Source organism: Trichophyton rubrum (genome assembly GCF_000151425.1).
Source record: "Trichophyton rubrum CBS 118892 genomic scaffold supercont2.1, whole genome shotgun sequence".
Lineage (NCBI taxonomy): Eukaryota > Fungi > Ascomycota > Eurotiomycetes > Onygenales > Arthrodermataceae > Trichophyton > Trichophyton rubrum.
Genome location: NW_003456428.1, coordinates 2,186,939 through 2,206,478, shown reverse-complemented (window position 1 = coordinate 2,206,478; position 19,540 = coordinate 2,186,939). Strand labels below are relative to the sequence as shown.

Sequence of the window (19,540 nt, the reverse complement as noted above, 5' to 3'; positions counted from 1 at the left end):
TGCGTATGATGAAGGATTTGCAGGCTCTAGAAAGCCCAAGCGTGATGGCTGGCCGTGGCCAGTTCTCGCAAACGGTAGCTGAATACATGCATTAATTAACACGAAACTTTCAGTAGGAGGAGTAGAGTGATGCATTTGCGGTTGGCAGGTGTAAAGCTAGATAATACTAATATAGGTTCTGAAAAGGCGGTTCTCCTTCACGGATATAGCAGCCGATCATAAGCTGAAGCCACTATTTCAAATTTGATGGTTGGTTTGTTCGTGCGTGTTGGGGCGGACAGGCCGATAGTGGAGGGAACTATCGGCGACAAGAGGTGAGAGGGAGGGAAAAAGAAAAGAAGAAAAGAAGAAAAGTGGATGCTGTGGCCTACCTAAGGCCTCTCCTGGGGAGAAAGATCAACCGCTGCTTGATTGATGGGCGGCTAGTGACACAAAACTTGGTTATATGAGAATGGATGAAACACGGCGACCTGGCGGTTGGGTACTTGGAAGTTGGGGAAGATTTTGTACATGAGAGCGAGTGTGAAATTGGCTGCAGATTTCGGCGGCAAACCTGGGGTTTCTTCTGGCTGTCCGCTTGCTCGGGATCCTGCAGGTGCCTTAGTCGGCTGCATGTTGTTATTCTTAGTTTCAGAGTCCCGAATAATCCAACTAAGTTTTTAGATGAGCGGCCTAATTAGCCGTCATTTTCTTTTATTTTGTTTTGCTCCTTGGGTTATTTTTGTTCCTGATTTAGAATACAAGGCTGGTTCTCATTGGTAGACGGGACTGGGCGGATGTTATGAAGAAGGGCGGCGTACCGACCACCCGGAATGCTGGGTTAAATGTTGGTTGATCAGGTTGTGATGGGCACGATTGAGCAGGTACCTGGATGTGAAACTTGCCAGCGAGATGTCTTTGTCTGCATGACGCCGGGCGTTTAGACCCGATACAGAGACTGCAAGCTCTTCATCTTGCCCTCTATGCTCCATGGCGATGCCGCGAAGACGTAGCGGTGTCGGATGCTGAACATAACAACCTCGCGAGAATTTGGAAATTAACCCGACCCTTACCCATCACGTGATAAATGAATGAGTAAGCAGCCGGCTTTTGCCTTACACTCTTCAACGTCAAACGTTTTGGCGACAACGACGACGACGTTGACAGCGGTGATATCATCTACCATGGCAGTTCTGGTTCTTAGAATAGGACAATGGTGCACTTAGCCGCCGACCCTCATGGCTATCACTCGAGAGCACTAAGAGGTGTCCTTACTCTGGACTTTATGCTCCACCCTCGAAGGCCGCTCTACGGCCAGGGAACAGCGCATCGGGGCGCTGCCCTGCATAACTGCCCGCCAGTGAAGGGCCTAGGATAACAGTCCCAGCCGCCAGCGCCTGTGATGAGTGTTTCAAGATCGATTTAGTTCTGTACGTACACGCTCACACAGCTGCGACAAGCCAGGTAAAGAAGGGTGGAAGGGGAGAAGAGAGGCGAAAAGGTCAGCGCGAGTATGCATCAACCCCTGACCCCGGCGCCTGCATCTTTCCTGGCCGTCACAGCGCCAGCAGCCACACTGCCCACCCATCACGGGTTAATTTGTGTACTTAGCTTCTATTTTTGATCCACCTTGGCTCATTTGCTCACATTTCTTTCTTTTTCAAGATTGTCTTAACCATCATTTTGCTTTTTTCTGACGCTAAGGTTTTAGGTCCGACTGGGGTATTATTTGCAACTTTACCTTGCATCCTGAGAATCGACATCTAACGCAGAGCAGACGCGAAACCACAGAGAGACATACTCGTTCGTGCGCACCTTGACTGCATCTGGATATATAATAGGGACCCTCAGGTCTCTTTTATTTAGTTCGTCATGGCTCCTGCAGACTTCAACGGATTCTTCACTCCCCTACAGCCATCCTACCTCGGGTCTCAATCATCACAGCCGCTGCCATCCTCAAGCTTCTTGCTTTTTAAATGCTTGACATCTCTTCGCCGCCGACTCTTCTTCATTTTGATACTCCCTTCTTTTGAACGATGGACTCTCCAACAACGGCAGCTACCATGGATCCTGCTTTGGCGTGGTCCAGTCCATATACCGAAGCGGTCCCTTGCTCAGTCCCCGCCTTGACGCCGCTGACCATGCCACTCACGCCGCACACTCCTCTACTTACTCCCACAATGGTCTCTCCGGTTGATAGCACTCCCTTCATTGGTTATTGCTCGCCAAATCTCAGTGTGCACCGCCCTACCCCTATGAAACTTTATCGAAGTCACTCGGAGGGGACTGTCGGCATGTCCTCTACCATACCAATCCGCAAATGCGCCCCCAAATCCCAGCGCCGAGACAATGTCAATGTCAGCATGCCTGTTACATACACTCCTGCTACACATCGAGTGAGCAAAGCAAAGAAGGGCAAAAGAGTCCATGCCTGCCAGTTTCCTGGCTGTTCAAAGGTAAGGTGCAAAATAGTGCAAGATGTTTCCTTGCTCCTTTCTTTCTAGACCTTTCCTTATTAATACTCTTTCTTTTCTTTCCTTTCAGGTATTCACAAGAGCCGAACATAGACGGTATATCTCTCCCGCCCTCTTTACCTATACGGAGCCTATGCGCAAACCGCTCAAGAGCTTAATACTAAGATTCTTCGCGTTTATAGCCGGCATGAGTTGAACCATAACCCACAGGCAACTTTCGTCTGTACCATCAATGGATGTGGGAAAGGCTTCCACCGATCCGACCTTCTCTCACGTCACATGGAGAAACAGTATGATTCCACACCGAGTTGATAGTGGAGAAAAAGATGTTAACATCAGCCTGGACAGTGAACAAGATGCCCTTTCCACTAAGCCAACCATCGGTCACAAAAGACGGATCAGCCAAATCTCTGATGCCTCCGATGCTATACCAATGTCCTCTCCTTCCGTTCCGGTGCCTCATTCCGTCCCAAGTTCCGTTCAAATTTCCCCAGTCACTCCCGAATTACACTCACTTCAAGCCGCGCATTCTCCATACTTGAACACCCAACTTCTTTCACCACCATACTGGACTAGCTTTAGAAGGGCATCCGACCCATCTATTGGATACTCCAGCGTCCCATATTCTACAGGCGACGAGTCAAGCCTCTTCTCTTCTCCGGAGTGTTCTCGATCTCCTTCTTCCGATAGCAGTCATGGGGCCCATTTCCCGTTCAGCACATCGCACATTACAGGTATCGGTATCTTTCATGAGCCCATGGTCGATCCAACTATTATGGGAAACTCATTGCCCTATGACTCGAGTTTCGGCAGTTTTCAAGCGGTCGATTCTACAATAGCACAAGCTTCACCACTGGTTACCCTCCCAGGCGATGATGATAGCACACGCACAGTAGGTGATACCTCTTTTCCCATCCAAAATATGAAATTATCATCTATAAATTTTACTAACAGACCTGTAGTGCAATCTCCCTATGACCTGGCCTGAAGCGCATGGCTATCCTTGCGATGTAAACTTGCTCCCACCCTCGGAATCAATCCAGCCAATAGTTGATTGGGTGTAGTTGATTTCGCTCGCGGGGCGAATTTGGCTCAAAAATTCCTAGATTTCTTCCTTAACTCTATTCTAAGATACCCAACGGCCTCTTTCACTTGCCAGAAAACCTACTTCCGACCCAAGTCATATTGGCTGAATGATAGTATACTATTAGCTCAGACCTTATCCTTCATCCATTTTCCGTTTCTATTCCAAACTTATTGGAGCGCTGACTACCTTAATTCCTCTCCCTCCACGCAAGGCCAACTTCATCTCATCTTATACACCTTGATAAAATGATGGGTTTATATTATTTTTATATATTCAATTCCTTGCATGGGTCCTTTGGATGAAGACTCAGTGCATCTTCTTTTCCCCTCCGGTGCCGGGATTTGTTTATTTTTCCCCTCTCCAATTTCCATCTCTTTGTTGGGATGTACCTTGTTGGGTTGTGGCTTGCTTTGATTCTATGCTTCCTTGAGACTTTCCCGCACTTTTCTTCTTCATCTCTATTCTACTTCTTATATTCTTTTCACGCCTCTTTTCCACCCATTGATTTTTTACGCCTTTAACGACTTCTCTTCATGAACATATATTGATTTTTTTTTTTTTTTTTTTTTTTTTTTTTTTTTTTTTTTTTTTTTGAAATGTCTTTGGGTATCTCTGATTGGCATCTTCGGGTTTTGTATACTTTTACATTCTACTTCCATTCTATGCATATATAGAGGAGCACTTCACTTCGCCTGAATGTTTTCATTTTATTTCTTTCCCATACCTTTGAAGGAGCGCCACTTCTACGTCTATGGAGTTATACAGGGACATGCGACATTCAAAGGCGTTTTTACTTAGCATACTACTTGACATTTCTAAATCATGGCTGGTATGCCTGCATTTTGGGCCATCTCTCTTAAAAGTATTCCAATTCTGCTTCGTATTGTTTGGCTGTTTACTAACTAGTTCATCGTTACTAATTATATCACCAACTAGTTAACGAGTTAACAAAATAAACGAGCTAAGTCTTGGCAGAATACTCGTGATTTAACTAACCTTATTTTTATTTTTTATATTTTCATCCTTTTTTTTTTTGGTTCCAGATGAACCCTTGCTTGTTGCAAGGCTCAGCAATCTCTTTTCTCGCCGCAGCCCTGGTGTATTTTGGACATCGTACAACCTACATCCTACAGCCTACATCATGTATGTGGTATCTCACATGTTTCGCAAGCCATTGGAGGAGGAACTATTCAACCTCCATAAATACCTATTGATCCTGGACTCTAACATGGAACAGGCAGTACAGGGCCTAGCTGTGCTGGGCTTATCGCCAGATAAGTAACGGAAGACCAACCCAACGGCTCAAGTAATAAATAACTAAATTCCGTTTGTTTCCCCCAAAACCGCTCTTTATCCGTATCTTTGGATGATAATTGACAACGTCCGATGTTTCTATAGAAGCACAACAAGCACCGTGCGGGGATATTGTATGGGGAACTACCCATGTCAGTCTGAGTGGCGTTGACATGGAGGAAGAATTATGTTTGACAGCAACCTCCATCAGCGAGGCGTGGTGCTACGCCGAATGATTGGGGGAGTTGAAAACCGAACTCCGTCCATAGATAGGAATGGAAGATCAAAATCCACCGTTCCCCCTAAATAATATTCAGGTGCCGGAACGTTAGACTAGTGTTGTGCGACGTCCTGAGATACTGACCAGATTCTAGTTGCCGCTGCAAATACCAACCCACGCGCTGTCTGCTTGATTTTCGGGCTGAAACATTGCTACGACAACAACCACTTGGAAAATTGCAGCCAATTTCCAAAAATGGCTTAAGAAAATAGAAAACTATGGAAATATAGAGCTTAACACCATCAATCTGGCTAGTTCCGTTCGGAGCAGGCTTGAGTAAGCTGCAGAGTTCAATATACTAACGTTGTCACTAGGGAGGTAGGATATGCAGCTTGCAGTTCGATGCCTTCGAGGCAGATTTCATTCCACTGTAGAGAATCGCACTTACCCACAGTAATTCATCTAATTCAAAGAAAATTTGTTTGCATTTCTAACATCATAGAATTGGTTGCTATGAGATAGGTTAATGCTGCGATGTTTCCGAATTGGAACTCGAGGCATGTAGGAACCTCATGCATTATATCCCTGCAACCACCAGATCCACTAACGCCGTTTTCGCATTCTTAACCCCCCGGCTCGTCAAGCCTTGCATCGTGCCCTGGAGGATAAAAAGCTGAGGAACTCAAGAAGGGGCCTAATAAGCGGGTGAATGAATAAATAGACAAAATAAAAGGTGATCATTATACAAGTATCTCTATCTATATCAAACAGGCCAAGAAAGGAGATTTATTCTACTTGAACTGCTCCTCAGTAACGCCCTTACCCATGGCACTAGTGCTACTGATGCCACCAGTAACCATCTTTAATAGTTCATCCACGTAATTTGCGCCACTCCATTTCTGGTGGGTGACGACGTCGACCTTGTTGTCCATCTCCGGTTCCTGAACCATCTCTCCGTATGCACGCATCCCCTGCTTAGCGTATGCCTTGGAAAATTGGTCAGATATCAGGGCAGTTGTGTGTAAACCAGCAAGGGTAATGAACTGCCAGCTGTAGCCAAGCTCTCCCAGACGATGGATATAAGTCTCTTGCTCGTCGCGGGCCATAGCTGTCTTCCAGTTGAATGAAGGCGAGAGGTTGTATGCCAGTTTCTGCTCAGGCCAGACAGCATGTACACCTTCGGCGAATTCTTTGGCTTGCGCATAATCAGGAAGTTTGCTCTCCATCCAAATGAGATCAGCGAATGGGCCATATGCAACGGCGCGGTTAATGGCACACTCGCATCCACCTTGGTATCTGTAAAATCCCTCTCTAGTTCGTGGCGAATCCCAATTCCAGTAGATGTCAGAACCAGTCAACTGTTTGGCGATAGCGCGGGCTTCAGAATTGCTCTTTCCCTTGATATCAGCAAGGAATTTTTCAATAGCAGCCTTTTTGTTAGAGATGGAGGGAGTAGCATTTATTTGGTCAATGGCTGCGTCTTGGAAACGTTTCAACCCGGCCTTGCTGGTCCACTCGTCCTCAATCTGCTGAAGCTCGGCACCGTTCTTGCCCGCTTGCTCTGCAGCAACCATCAGATCATTAAGAGGCTCAATGCTAGAGTTGGTGGATCCAACAATGAAAGCATGATCCCGGGGATCAATAGTGCTAGTAATTAGGGTTGCCGCCTCGGAGTCAGTTCGCGCGATAGCCAGAAGGTCAGTCCCTACCATTCACATTAGCAACGGATTTAGATATTGTAACAAATCACTTGAAACTCGTAACGTACCCATGATATCAGCTTGAGCTCGGATGGCTACAAGTCGGTTGATATGCTCACTGATTGGAACAAGAACCTTCCCAGCCATATGTCCGCACTTCTTCGTACCAGGGGCTTGATCCTCAATATGGATTCCAGCAGCCCCACGCTCAATAAATAGTTTTGTGAGCTTCATGACAGCGGTCAGACCACCATGGCCAGTGTCTGCGTCAGCAATAATCGGACGGAGATAATCAATGTTCGGTAGGCTGTTGCGCTGTTCCTTGGGGGCACGGAGACGTTCCTCTCTTTGTTTTCTGTCGTGGAACAGTTGAGCCAGGAAAAGCTGATTGACCTTGTTCGGCACAGTATTCTGTTTTTAAATAATAGTGTATAAGCCTAGACCCTTGAGCATTGGTATTTGAAATGGTACTTACCATAGGGTAGTCAGCAAGGTCGGGAGAAGGCTCATCAGTAGAGGAGGCAGTTGATGAGCTCTGCCAACCAGAAACATAGACAGTGTCTAGATATTTCACCATCTGGGTGAGCATGGTTGGTTCCAGGCAACCATAAGTAAAACTAGCATCTTTGTTCTTCATGAGATGCAACAGTTAGCAGGGTTGACTAGTAAATATGAAATATGGATCTCATACAGCAAATCTACCCTCCAGGATCTTCCACAACTTTTTGCTCTGTGCATTTGATGGGTAATCAATTGTCAAGGTACCCCTTTTGGCAACAATTTGCTCTGCGGTGAATGGACGTTTGGTGTATCGCCATCTTGAATCTTTCCACCAGTTCTTGACTTGTTCAACCTCTTGCAGGAACTTCTGTTCCTCTTGTTCAACGAATGACATGTTGAAAGGCTATAGAAAACCGCCCAAATATTATGGCAGTGAGATAGATGGATAGGTTCAATAGCAAATTAGGTGTGCAGACGTACAAGATCTTCCGAAAATTGATTATGAGTCAAAGAAGGGAAGGAAGAGAGTCAAGCTGACCCGGGTGGGTGCATCGTTTTATTTTATCTTCATTTGCCTTGTGAGTCAATCAAAGAAAGGCCTCAAGGTGTCTCCAGTTAGTGTCAGAGTATCCAGTTCCGCCGAGGCATAAACGTCAATAGGAGAGCTTCGACGCCTTCCCATCAACAACGGCCAGGGTCCGAAAAGCATGGGCGGCCTTGGAGCTAAGGAGGAAACATCGAGTTGGCCCACTCGGCATTTAAGAGTAGTGGAAATTCCAGACTGCTCGTGGAATATCCATATTTCTCGTGCGCCATCGGAGTTAAAAAACATGTGCGGATATAGGCTTCCGAAAATCTGATGATCGGGAGAAACTTCCGCCAGTTCACCTGGGGAGACACAGCCTGTTGGCTTCTGCTAGATATAGTTACTTATCCAAAGTATTGCGTGAGCATTGGGCTCTGAATCTGCTATGTAAATGCCTTGAATAAAGGGAGATGACGTTCAACGAGTTCGCATGTGAGTTCGGCCAGCATCCGAGCAGCCAATCAACGCGCGCTACTCACATGAAAGGCGCGTCACCTGACCAGTGGAAAATCCCCGGCGGAAGCTGGCCGAATAACTAGAGTCCGGAGGTGACACAAGAGACGAGACGGATCTGATAAGATGGCTGGGGAATATGGGTATGCCTCGGCTGGTGCGTTGGTGGCTTTGGTACTAGTACAGCAGCCAGTTGTTCGTCAGTCGCGGGTGTCTTCCGTTGGACCTTCGAAATTGGTATCCGGACTGGCTGGTAGTGTATTAGGGATATCCAGCTGGCAAGTGGTAGCTCAATGCTTGCTGAGACTGTGGAAATATTTGCAGACAGGTCACTTGGTCCCAAAAGATTTCAAAACTACGGAATAGACGGTGTTGAATAGAAGTCGGGAATTTCATACACAAGAAAACAATGTCCCAAAATACAAATACGTAAAAAAAGGGAAAATATTTTCCAGAGTGAAAAGGAGTGGAATTCATGTTGAATATCCAGCTTCCCTGCTCTTGATGTGGTCATCCTAATTAGCCCCAGTAACAGAGCTGGAAGCATAACATCTGAAACAGGAAAGTAACAACCACATCTTTTTCATCTAGTGCTCCAGGCCGGTGGAACGATATCCCTAGAAGTTCACGGCAGTGGTCGCTTCCTTGAACGTTTGGTAAGGAGTACATGCGCCCAAGGCTCGTCTCATATGGGCATTCAAAAATTGAAGTCCATACACGTAGCTCGCATTGACCCATCCGAAACTAAAGTAGAAAACTGTCAGACAAATTACCCGACACGATTTTTTTTCTAGATATTGTTACTCACCCTTCCCTCGATACCCCTTTGAAATCAATACCTTGATTTCCGTACTCTGCATCGACTTTGTGAGGGTCGATAGGACGAGTAACATCGTATTTTTCAACGACGGTGCCGTTAAAGTCAACAAAGGCCTTTGTAACCATAAACAACCATTTATACGCCAATTCTTCGGCCTCTTCTTGGTAACCATATCGCATAAGCCCAGTCCACGCGAGTATTTGCTGCGGTGCCCATCCATAGGGGTAATCCCATTGGCGGTTTGGCCGATCAATACCAACCTTACCCCTAGATTCCTCAGTGCCTGACACAAGGCCGCCATAAGCTTGGAACTTTGGTAAAGCCTTGCTAACAAGGGCGGCAGCTTGTCGTGGGTTCGCGACACCTGCCCACATTGACCAAAATGTCGTGGCACTCTCGTAACTAGTGATCTGTTCCTTGACGGTATCATAGTCAAAGTACATCCCCTTTTCTTCATTCCACATGTACTTATCAATTGCTGCCCTTCTTCTCCTTGCACGACGATCCCATAAGGATGAACTTTCATACTCCCTGGATTCCGTTTCGGGGGTTCGGAATTCAGGGGGAATGTACAGTTTGTCTTTAAAATGATCACGCAGAACACGTGCAATGTCCATCTCGTACTTGTATAGTAGGCAGTTCAAGTCGATTGTTGCAAGATTGGCGCACACATTTTCAAGTCGATAGGATGTGTCATGGCCCGATTCTCTTACTGCTCGGTCATGCAAAAAATATTCGTCTAGCTCAGCGCATTTAATTTCACCACTGTTGTACGCCTTGACAAACTCATCAAATGTAACTCCGTGCTTTTTTGCATGAGGTAGGAGTATATGATAAAAGTGGGTTGGCTCCGTCTCAGGTGGTACCCCAATGCCAGAAGGCCGGTATCTGGACAATCCTGTCTTCGGATCAAGTCGTGGTTCTGACACCCAAACACTGTGATATTCCTTAATGGCTGCCAAAATGGCTTCCCTGAGAAAGTCCGTTGCTCCAGGCTGCGATTTGATTCGATCATACACTCTCAGTGCCATATCAGTCAGGAATGGAGGCTGGGAGCGGCATAGGTAATATGATCTGTTAGCGTTAAGGATCTTCCCATAATGCTTGATACAAAAGCAAAAGTTGACGACCATGTCTCTGGCTAGTTCGACATGCTCCGTGACCAGTAAACCTAGGGACTCCATGTAACTGTCCCAACCGTATAGCTCATTGAAGCGTCCACCGGGGACAATGTATGGGACCCCTCGAAGGTCCTTCTCTCCTGTATCTGGATCCACATATTCTTCCATGGCCAGTGCTAACAACCCAGGCTTACTGTTCAGGTCTCTCACATATTCAGGGGTGATTTCTCCACTCGGGAGGAGCTGGACGTCCAACCGGAGCTCAGGTTGGGATTCAGCAATTTTATTATAGTATTCATACTGCTCGGGGGCACCGGCTGGGACATAAATGCGTGGTCTTGGGTCGTCGGTCCAGTCCTTAGGATCTCTTCCCACGATTTCGATATTAGAACCGTCAATTCGGCGGGTCAAAGCTTTCCAGAACGAGTTTTGGATTAAACGGGAAAGTCGATTCACGGGATTCTCATTCAGGCGTTGTTCGTCGAGGACTATTTGTTTTCTACCGTAGTCCTTTGCTATCGTAAGCTCTTGAAGTAGGTTGGAGAGCATGTAGGTCCCTCTCAGATCTGATTTCCTAAAACCAGAGGATGCCGCTGTACCAACGTGAAGAACTTTGGGACCAGCGTCCTCTATGGTAATCTGCATATTGTTATCTGTATCTTCCCTCTCGAGGAGGGCCTGCAGGGTTGGTTCGACATCGATAAGAAATTTGCGTGAGTATGAATGTTCGTCTAGTCGATGTAGGCACAATCAGTGTTTGGGCGATCAAGCGACATGAAGCCGGTACCAGCTTACCATGGCTACCTCTACGAGCAACCAAGTGCTCTAAGTCTTCAGCGTTGAATCTTTTCAAAGTCTAGCGGTCACATAATCATTATTAAATGCTCTCCGTATATCAGGGCAATAAGAGAGTACTTGTAACCTACAGATGACAACGCTCTCCTATGGTTAACCTTCTTGGTTCCTTGCCTTTCGCCATAGTAGATATCGGGGTGGGAAAAAGGGTCGACACCATCAGAGGAATGCCGCTTATGTTGCCCGCCTGACGTGCTCATTATCCAGTGTAGCTGCAGTGATGTTGATATGAAGGAATAATGAGATTCGAGCACGTAGCTAGTTAGCTAACTAGACGTCAAGCACCAATCTGCCAAGACGGCTAGTTAACTAACTACTTAGTCAACTTCGGCGGTTTGGTTAGTTATGACGATGAGATGCAGCCCTCAAACCTGGCTTATCCTCTCATCCCTATCAACCCTTTCAGCGCAGAGGAATGACAAAAAGACGTACGTGTTGACGGCTCTAGACATCAACACGATCCTTCACACCATCGAATCCTGCCAACTTAGCTATGACGCTGAAGGCCCACGCAGGTGGCAAGAGAGCGGCTCATGCTTATGTCAGAGCACGTGTACATTTACCCCAAAGGTTTCTCAGCATGCAACATTATATATGCAGCTTACACTACTTCATATAAAATATAGTAGTTACATGGCTAGATAATTAGATTGCGGAGTGCATGCGTGTAGTATGTCTTATAGCTTCGATCCAATGACGCTTCCGCCATCTACTGTGATGGTTGAGCCGTTGATGTATGCTCCAGCGCGGCTGCTCAAGAACAGACAAGCACCAGCAACATCCTGTGGAGTGCCTATACGCCCAAGTGGGATCCCAGCTTCAATCACCTCTTGAAACTTGTCTAGAGTTGCCTTCATCATTTTACTTTGAAATGGACCGCAAGCAAGAGTGTTTGATCTGCCCTCACAGCGTTAGTAAGAACCTTTCATTGTAACAGATAAGGGACATACGTGATATTCCTCCTTCCTAGATGGTTTGCTAGCACCCTACTTAGGTGGTGGAGACCAGCTTTACTAGCACTGTAGGCAAACGTCTCCAGTGCTGGAACTCGTAGTCCATCAACGCTTCCGATGTTTATTATCCTGGCTGGGTCCAGTTCGCCAGCTCCCTTCTCAAGGAACGGAGTGAAAAGTTGCGTGACATTGAACACACGGTGAAGGTTCAGAGTAAGGACACGAGTCCATGCAGATGATGGATATTCGTCGTAAGGAGCACCCCAATTGGAGCCCGCGTTGTTGACAAGGATATTGAGCTCTAACCCGACATTAGTTAGCCTTGTCAGTAACGAGTAAATACAGATAGCCTGTAGAGCGTACTCGATTCGTGCTTTCCGAACTCCTCGGCGAGTTTCTTGCAGTCCTCTTCTTTGTATAGGTCCGCTTGGATGGCATATGCCTTGCCTTTTCCAAGCGCGTTCAACTCTTGACAGACTGCCTCGCAAGTCTTGATATCTCGAGCAGTGATATACACAGTTGCGCCATTTACAATATATCCCTCGGAGATCATACGACCAATTCCTTTGGCACCGCCTGTGACCAGCACGACTTTACCCTACACATTTTTATTAGAATCAGGTTATCACAACTGGAAATACAGCCTGAAGGGAGGGGGAGAACGAACTTTAACATCGAAGAGGGATGCAGCGTCCATTTTGGAGGATTTCTTTGATCTCTATCGGTCTTATCGAATGCACTCTATGTCATCTGAATAGTAGATTTTGAGGAAATCTCGGTTCTTATACAGACCTGCCCAAAGCTGGCTGCCGGTTGTCTTCGAAAGATGCCGAGGCAACTTCCTCCTTTTACACCATTGGTCCGAATTCTCTCTGTCTGGGCGGTTAGTAGCAAGGTTATGGAAATATAATACCCCTGAAGTTTAAAGGAGCCCACTGATCTGTGGACCCGACCATCTACATAGTGCAAGATTATTGGATGTTGCAGCGAACCTCGTTTAAAATGTTGTCCAATGAACTAACAGAAAATCACTTGAAGTAGCCAACCAGTTCATATCACGTGCGATACTGACGCGCTATTACATAAGCGTTCATTATTGAGAGAAGTGTCGTTTTTTCTGAGGTGGGCTGTTGACAAGACGTCAAGACCACAAGCTGACCGATAAAGACTATCACCATAAATAATTCATCGCACAGCAACCGTACTATCTATTTACTGTTACGGATTTAATACCCATATATTTCATTTCATCTCGATCCAAGTTAATCAGTCCAGGATGGAGGAGCTGCAAGCTCGTCATAGGAAAGAGCAAAGGGACCTCCAGTCACGAATAACACAGAAGAAAAAGTCAGCAACGAAGAAGACGCGTAAAGGTATCAATGATGAATGCGAGAGTCTACAGAGACAGCTCCTAGATAAACAGCAGGCCGAAATATCTCAACTCAATGGGGAGGTAGATGTCGGAGATGCAGACGCAATCAATCAGATGAATGAGCTGAATATCGAGAATAATGACCAGGCTAAAGAGCCTGAGGAATTCAATACCAATGGAACAACAGGTTGCTCTGAGCCTCCAGTTAACCCGCCCGCCCCCGTGACCAGCACAACCGAGAGAGGACCTGGTCCAAGACGTGGCAATCGCCAAAAAGCACGTTTGGCTAGACGCGCGGCCGAGCGTGAAGCAGAGATTAACAATGCTGCAATTGAAGCGGCAAACCAAACCGACAAACGCGCTAATGAACGTAAGGCTATGGATGAAGCCTTTGCGCGTCTAAAGCTGAAAGAGAAAGATATCGCACCAGATGGGCATTGTTTGTATTCTGCTGTGGCGTGGCAATTGATAGAAAATGGGATTTGTCTGAGCCCAGAACAATCGGAACCAGTGTTAACCGATGCGATAAAAACAAATGGCTATAAGGGCGTTCGGGCTACAACGGCTGATTATATACTCTCCAATGCCAATGATTTTGCTCCATTCCTGGAAGAATCAATTGGAGATTACGCCCAAAAAATAAAATCAACGGCAGAATGGGGAGGTCAGCTAGAACTGCAGGCCATTGCGCGTGCTTATAACGTGCGGATAAATGTCGTTCAAGGAGACGGGCGGATCGAGAGGTTCCTACCAGATGGCGAAATTAACGAATCTAAAACAAAGGATATATGGTTGGCGTACTATCGGCATACATATGGACTTGGGGAGCATTACAATGCCCTATCTCACAGCTCCACTTGAGCATGCTTAGCGAGATAGTAGCAAAAATATGCATATCAACTACCCAGGTACGTACAAAGAGGGGATGAATGGCCGGTTGTGCTGCTCGCAAGTACTCGCGTTTCACTTGTGGCACCATATAGAGACCCAATCCCTTACGGTACCATCAGAATCCTTGCCGACTTCATGAGTCCGCTCTGGATGCCAATGTGCCACACGAACCAAGCCGTTATCTCCCGTTTTGTTGGACAAACCGGCCTGAACATTGCCCTTGTCGTCGTATGGGATATCTTCGCCAGGTTTGCTCAAGTGTTCTAGATACGCTTCTGGGGTGGAGGCAAATGGCGGACCTCCTAAAGTGGGATCCTTCGTTGTTGGAAACTCAAGGCATATCAGATAGCCTTTTGGGGATCGTCCAAGGAGTTGCGAGTGTCGGAGCGCCCATCCTGGGCGCAAGAGAGGGTTGAGAGCGCAGAAAAACTGTTACGACATGCGAGTAACAGGACAGAGTCACTTGCCGTCAGTCGTTGTCCAAAATCAGTCTTCATAATCACGGAGGCAGCTCACAGTATAGTCATAAATGAGATCAAAACAACTTTCTTCCAACCCAGCTTTCTCTACCCAATCGCTCTTGAAGAAATCTCCCTGCAAGAACGCGACCTTTCCACTTCCGATTTCTTCGTCTCTTGGCTTCACTAAGTCTCCATACTTTTCTGCCTCCTTCTGGCACTCCTCCAGGGCCGTGGTGCTATATTCCAGACCATAGGCGTCATATCCAAATGATGCAAGTAGAAAGCAGTCTACGCCTCTACCACACCCAGGCACAAGAGCCTTTTTCCGCCTTTTTCCTCCGCCTTCAATCTTTATAATAGCATTCCCTAAAATGTCGGACTTTTCTTCTAGGGCGTCTTCCAGAGCTGGATTGTGTACCCCTCTATCCCAAGGGGTCTTTTCTTCCTGCCATAATTCCTCCCATACCTCAATGGGGCGCTTGTCTTTCAGGTTGAGAAATCGTTCACTTAACCCAGGATTTAAATTCGACATGATGGATATTGATCACTTTGGGCTCATCAGTTCACAAATTGATACACCACTGGCATGCTGCTTTGGGATGTTAGAGAACAGCCGGGAAGTTGGACAAACCCCACGCTCCCTATAACTATGATGCTTAATAAGCAATGTTCATAGAATGATACTATTGGCTAGCGCGGGACGGCGCCTTCCTCGGCAAAAACGGCACGCTTAACGCCGAAAAGCCGTGCGATTTGCCGGACATCCAAGCAGGATTTTTACATACGAAGGAGCATGCAAAGAGACAAATCTCTTCCGAAGAGTGGGAGGGAAACCTGCTATTGATTCAATGGGGTTGCTACATGGTCAAGCATGCTGATTTTATTTGCCTGCTGCGATGAAGTTGAGAGGGACAGTTCTCCGACGATAACAGACAACCGAGGTCAATTCTTAGGGCCAACAACTACTTCGCTAGGGTCTCGAGAAAATGCTGAACGAGCAAACAGTAACATCGAGAAAGTGGATATCGTCACTCGGGCCAGGGTTCCCAAATCCGTGCTTAAGTCCAGGCCAAATTCTTTCTTCCCGTTCATATATGTAGGTCTCATCCCCACTCAAGAGGTTCTTTGAATGCTCTCTTCTTTATTTATTTTTGTTTTTATTATCTGAAGAGCGCTACTTTATCCCGGATTTCCTGCATGTTTGACGTCTCTTGGTATCTCCGTTAAGTATACCAAAAAGCGCAGTTGCTCGCTAACTTATATACGTCCTGCAATACTCGGCTCGATAAGGGATGAGGCTCTGTGCTGTGTGAGGATCTTTACAAGCGATAAGTTAATTCGAACTGTGGATTTCTCTCATTGAGAACCTTTGACTAGAAGCTATCTGCGGAGTTGCGGAGCTACATGGGGACTGAACAGCAGCAACCGACGGGGAATTCTTCCCAAGCGGGCTTCCCTGCTACCTCTTCCACCCCAACGATTTCTGGGGAGCCATCTATCGCCACAACCCAGGGGGTTAGTGAATATGCACCTGTTACCTCGGAGAAAGGGAGCCAAGTGAGCATCGATAATGGAGAACCGGATCAACCTCTAGACGAGGCTGCCGTTCAGCTGACAAGAACAAATTCTTACATACCAGCGGTTGTTGTGCCCAGAGGCAGACGGCGAGGTCTATTTGGGTCACTGACTCTACTGTCTGAGGTTGAAAATCCAAAACATTATAACCGGAAATCAAAATGGTTTATTACTTTCGTTGTCGCTGTGGCAGCTGCCGCCGCGCCCATGGGGAGTGCTATATTTCTTCGTACGTCATTGCCACTCGTGTTAACTCATGGTATCTCTATATTTTTCCGACAGGGGCTAATATAAAGATTTTTTTGACAGCTGGACTTGGCGATGTTGCAAGAACATATAATACGACGGCAACGGTTACCAATCTTTCTGTAGCTTTGTACATGCTGAGTATATCCATATTTCCTCTCTGGTGGTCATCGTTTAGTGAGCGGCTGGGGCGCCGTTCAATATACCTTGCTTCATTCGCCTTATTCACTCTATGGAGTATTTTATCCGCTCTCTCGGTCTCCATTACGATGTTGATCATCATGCGAGTTCTTGCTGGGGGAGCTGCTGCTTCAGTTCAAGCAGTAGGGGCTGGTACAATTGCCGATGTTTGGGATCCTATTGATCGTGGACGCGCTATGGGCATCTTCTACCTTGGCCCTCTCTGTGGTCCCCTTATAGCTCCTATCCTCGGTGGAATTTTGACACAATCTTTGGGATGGAGGAGTACGCAATGGTTTCTTGCAATCTATGGCGGCCTTATACTGGTCTTCATACTGTTTGCATTGCCAGAAACTCTTGCAAACCGTAAACCTCTTCCGCCTCCTCAACTAGAGAATGGAAGCCCGGAGATCGAACGCACTCTGAGTCGGGTGTCATCTCGACAGGTCGTACAGCAAACGACCAGGGCTCTAAACATGTTCAAAATTATCATCATTGATCCTCTAAAGATAATTCTTTATATTCGTTTCCCGGCTGTTGCTCTAACTGTGTACTATGCAAGTATCGCTTTTGGATGCTTGTATGTCATGAACATAAGTATAGAGATTACGTTCAGCAGAGATCCCTATAATTTTTCTACTATCATCATTGGCTTACTATATATCCCTGGGGCGTTGGGTTATATTGCTGCCAGTGTTTTTGGGGGTCCTTGGATGGACTCCATCATGAAACGAGAAGCAAGGCGTGCCAACAGAGTGGATGCAAATGGCAAATACATTTTTATACCCGAGGATAGAATGCGTGAGAATGCATGGGTTGGGGCACTTCTTTTTCCATCTGCATTGATATGGTATGCTTGGACAGCAGAAAATGGGGTGCACTGGTTCGCTACGGTGAGTTTCAGGCAAAACTATACACATCAATATCATCTGACTTGGTTTTGGTATAGATTGCTGCCAATTTCTTTTTTGGCCTAGGATCAATGTTAATTTTCAGCATGTCAACGACTATGTTGACCGAATTTATGCCCAATCGGTCTTCAGCCGGTGTCGCCTTGAACAATTTCATGAGAAACATAGCTTCTTGTGTTGGGGGTGTAGTTGCTGCCCCTATTATAGATGCCATTGGAAATGGTTGGCTATTTACGATTCTTGGCCTTATTTGTCTAGCTAGCTCCGTTGTGATCTGGGCCATGAAGCGGTTAGGGCCACGATGGAGAATAATAATGGAGGAACAGCTAAAGAAGGAAAATGAAAATCGAAGGTGAACCTATTGAATTAGACGTCTTGTTCGGGTCTTTTTCACCTGGTCTCGGTATGTAGTTCTTAGTTATTTTTATTTTTATTTTTTTTTTTTTTTGGAAACTGCTTGGGTAACTAAGAGCCGTAGTACATTTTCGCAGTTCGGATCCAACATATACTGACTGACCCAACCTATAGTTATAACGATGAAAGATAATTCACATACCTTGATATTGCCTAGGCTACGGACTGCATAAAGAGTGAGCAGATCAATTCACCAAGTCCTTGGCATACGCTCCGTACGTTGGGCAGAACTACACTGTCGTTCCAACTTGAATGCTTGTTCGCGCTGAATCTCACAAACATTCTGTTTGGTTTCAGTTTCATGCGAACATATCGTGGCTCACCTTGTTGAAATTATATGACTCCCGACTCAACAAGGCACTTAACAACATAATTCGAAACACATATGCCACCTTACATGTACTTTGCTGTATACGTGGCTCATTGAGGCGCTGGCTATGTATGTGTTTTTGTTTGCATTTTCAGCTTGGGCAGGAACCGCTGAGACAGGCCGGAGCTCTTCTTGCCATGACAGGAAGAGGCAGCCAAAGGAACTGCTAGATTGCTACGTTGACGTTATCAGATGCTTTATAAACACGTATAGGTTTTGTTTGCACAAATATTGAACAAATTTGTGATAGTAAAAATTCCTCCAACGATTCAAGGTTTATGATATTTGTTTGGTTTCCCGAAATTCATATCAGGTCGCGAGGATGGCGAGACTCGGATATCGATCCCGCAGGCTAATTAAATTGTTTCCGTGCAGCCATTAGAGCAAGGCAAGATATGTCCTTTATACGAAGATTGCGGGACTCCATGTAGTTGTTTTTCGCTTCTCCCTACATTTCCCCGACTTCCTGTCAGCAAATGCTGGCCTATTTAACCTTCCCTTTGACGCATTACACCCTTCCTTGATAGCGGGGTCGATACCTACTCCCCGCTTGAAAAGCCATGTTGAACAGGGTTTAGAACAGTTAACCGCGGAATGAGACACGTACACTGTACATCGGGGGCATACCATGGACTCGATAATGGAGGGGTTACTAAGAGGAAAGGAGAGGGGTTACACCACCACTGCAAAAAGCGGAGGAAAATATACACCACCGTAAGACTCGGATACTCCGTATTTGGCATGCTGATCCCGAAGACAGTCGAGATTTGTTTTGCACCACTGTTTTCCTGGAGGAGGCGAAAAATTGAACGGACGTTAATGTGATGAAGCAATTTCTCGTTTAATCCAGCCAACAACCAGAACCAACTTATCAGGCTCCACTACCACCGAAAATATAGAAAGTGAAAGAAATATCATGAAGAGATGCAGGAGACGATGGGCATATGCATCCTGAATGAACAAATTCATGTCCAGGCGGGCGCACCTGACCATTAACTACTTGGCAGGTACATCCCTTCTGCCACTTGCACCCGGATTGCAGCTGCTGGGCACGCGGAAGTCATGCAGAGAGGTAAAA

General features: G+C 46.3%; 10 protein-coding genes across 13 annotated transcripts; 3 read left to right on the top strand and 7 right to left on the bottom strand.

Annotated features, from left to right (window-relative positions):
* Window positions 1-422: 422 nt before the first annotated feature.
* Window positions 423-971, bottom strand: TERG_00828 (uncharacterized protein; the record flags this gene model as incomplete). Its single annotated transcript, XM_047747660.1, has 2 exons — window positions 423-651; window positions 805-971. 2 exons carry the CDS (start codon window positions 969-971, stop codon window positions 423-425), a joined length of 396 nt encoding a protein of 131 aa, XP_047603623.1.
* Window positions 972-2,015: 1,044 nt separating this feature from the next.
* TERG_08666 (uncharacterized protein) lies at window positions 2,016-3,517 on the top strand (the record flags this gene model as incomplete). The annotated part of the gene is made up of 5 exons (XM_047748996.1): window positions 2,016-2,435; window positions 2,524-2,549; window positions 2,636-2,743; window positions 2,802-3,345; window positions 3,416-3,517. 5 exons carry the CDS (start codon window positions 2,016-2,018, stop codon window positions 3,515-3,517), a joined length of 1,200 nt encoding a protein of 399 aa, XP_047603622.1.
* A 2,327-nt stretch (window positions 3,518-5,844) lies between these two features.
* Window positions 5,845-6,765, bottom strand: TERG_11639 (isocitrate lyase; the record flags this gene model as incomplete). Its single annotated transcript, XM_003238791.2, has 1 exon — window positions 5,845-6,765. One exon carries the CDS (start codon window positions 6,763-6,765, stop codon window positions 5,845-5,847), a length of 921 nt encoding a protein of 306 aa, XP_003238839.2.
* A 280-nt stretch (window positions 6,766-7,045) lies between these two features.
* TERG_11638 (isocitrate lyase) lies at window positions 7,046-7,390 on the bottom strand (the record flags this gene model as incomplete). Its single annotated transcript, XM_047750723.1, has 1 exon — window positions 7,046-7,390. One exon carries the CDS (start codon window positions 7,388-7,390, stop codon window positions 7,046-7,048), a length of 345 nt encoding a protein of 114 aa, XP_047605248.1.
* A 48-nt stretch (window positions 7,391-7,438) lies between these two features.
* On the bottom strand, window positions 7,439-7,648 carry TERG_11637 (isocitrate lyase; the record flags this gene model as incomplete). The annotated part of the gene is made up of 1 exon (XM_047750722.1): window positions 7,439-7,648. The coding sequence occupies one exon, from the start codon at window positions 7,646-7,648 to the stop codon at window positions 7,439-7,441; it is 210 nt and encodes a 69-aa protein (XP_047605247.1).
* Window positions 7,649-8,910: 1,262 nt separating this feature from the next.
* Window positions 8,911-10,879, bottom strand: TERG_00824 (neutral trehalase; the record flags this gene model as incomplete). Its single annotated transcript, XM_003238790.2, has 2 exons — window positions 8,911-9,037; window positions 9,102-10,879. The coding sequence occupies 2 exons, from the start codon at window positions 10,877-10,879 to the stop codon at window positions 8,911-8,913; spliced, it is 1,905 nt and encodes a 634-aa protein (XP_003238838.2).
* An 887-nt stretch (window positions 10,880-11,766) lies between these two features.
* Window positions 11,767-12,739, bottom strand: TERG_00823 (uncharacterized protein; the record flags this gene model as incomplete). Its single annotated transcript, XM_003238789.1, has 4 exons — window positions 11,767-11,986; window positions 12,040-12,343; window positions 12,406-12,640; window positions 12,710-12,739. The coding sequence occupies 4 exons, from the start codon at window positions 12,737-12,739 to the stop codon at window positions 11,767-11,769; spliced, it is 789 nt and encodes a 262-aa protein (XP_003238837.1).
* Window positions 12,740-13,318: 579 nt separating this feature from the next.
* TERG_00822 (uncharacterized protein) lies at window positions 13,319-14,275 on the top strand (the record flags this gene model as incomplete). The annotated part of the gene is made up of 1 exon (XM_003238788.1): window positions 13,319-14,275. The coding sequence occupies one exon, from the start codon at window positions 13,319-13,321 to the stop codon at window positions 14,273-14,275; it is 957 nt and encodes a 318-aa protein (XP_003238836.1).
* A 102-nt stretch (window positions 14,276-14,377) lies between these two features.
* On the bottom strand, window positions 14,378-15,298 carry TERG_00821 (uncharacterized protein; the record flags this gene model as incomplete). The annotated part of the gene is made up of 2 exons (XM_003238787.1): window positions 14,378-14,734; window positions 14,822-15,298. The coding sequence occupies 2 exons, from the start codon at window positions 15,296-15,298 to the stop codon at window positions 14,378-14,380; spliced, it is 834 nt and encodes a 277-aa protein (XP_003238835.1).
* A 217-nt stretch (window positions 15,299-15,515) lies between these two features.
* TERG_00820 (uncharacterized protein) lies at window positions 15,516-18,815 on the top strand (the record flags this gene model as incomplete). 4 transcript variants are annotated; one of them, XM_047749181.1, is made up of 3 exons in its annotated part: window positions 15,516-17,660; window positions 17,717-18,081; window positions 18,207-18,815. In XM_047749181.1, the coding sequence occupies exons 1-2, from the start codon at window positions 16,503-16,505 to the stop codon at window positions 18,032-18,034; spliced, it is 1,476 nt and encodes a 491-aa protein (XP_047605244.1). In that variant the 5' UTR covers window positions 15,516-16,502. The 4 variants fall into 4 exon arrangements, with proteins under 4 accessions (XP_047605244.1, XP_047605245.1, XP_003238834.1 ...); XM_047749182.1 differs by lacking the exon at window positions 18,207-18,815 and having other exon boundaries at window positions 15,516-15,862; window positions 16,651-17,660; window positions 17,717-18,034; XM_003238786.2 differs by lacking the exon at window positions 18,207-18,815 and having other exon boundaries at window positions 15,516-16,570; window positions 16,651-17,660; window positions 17,717-18,034.
* Between the last annotated feature and the right edge of the window lie 725 nt (window positions 18,816-19,540).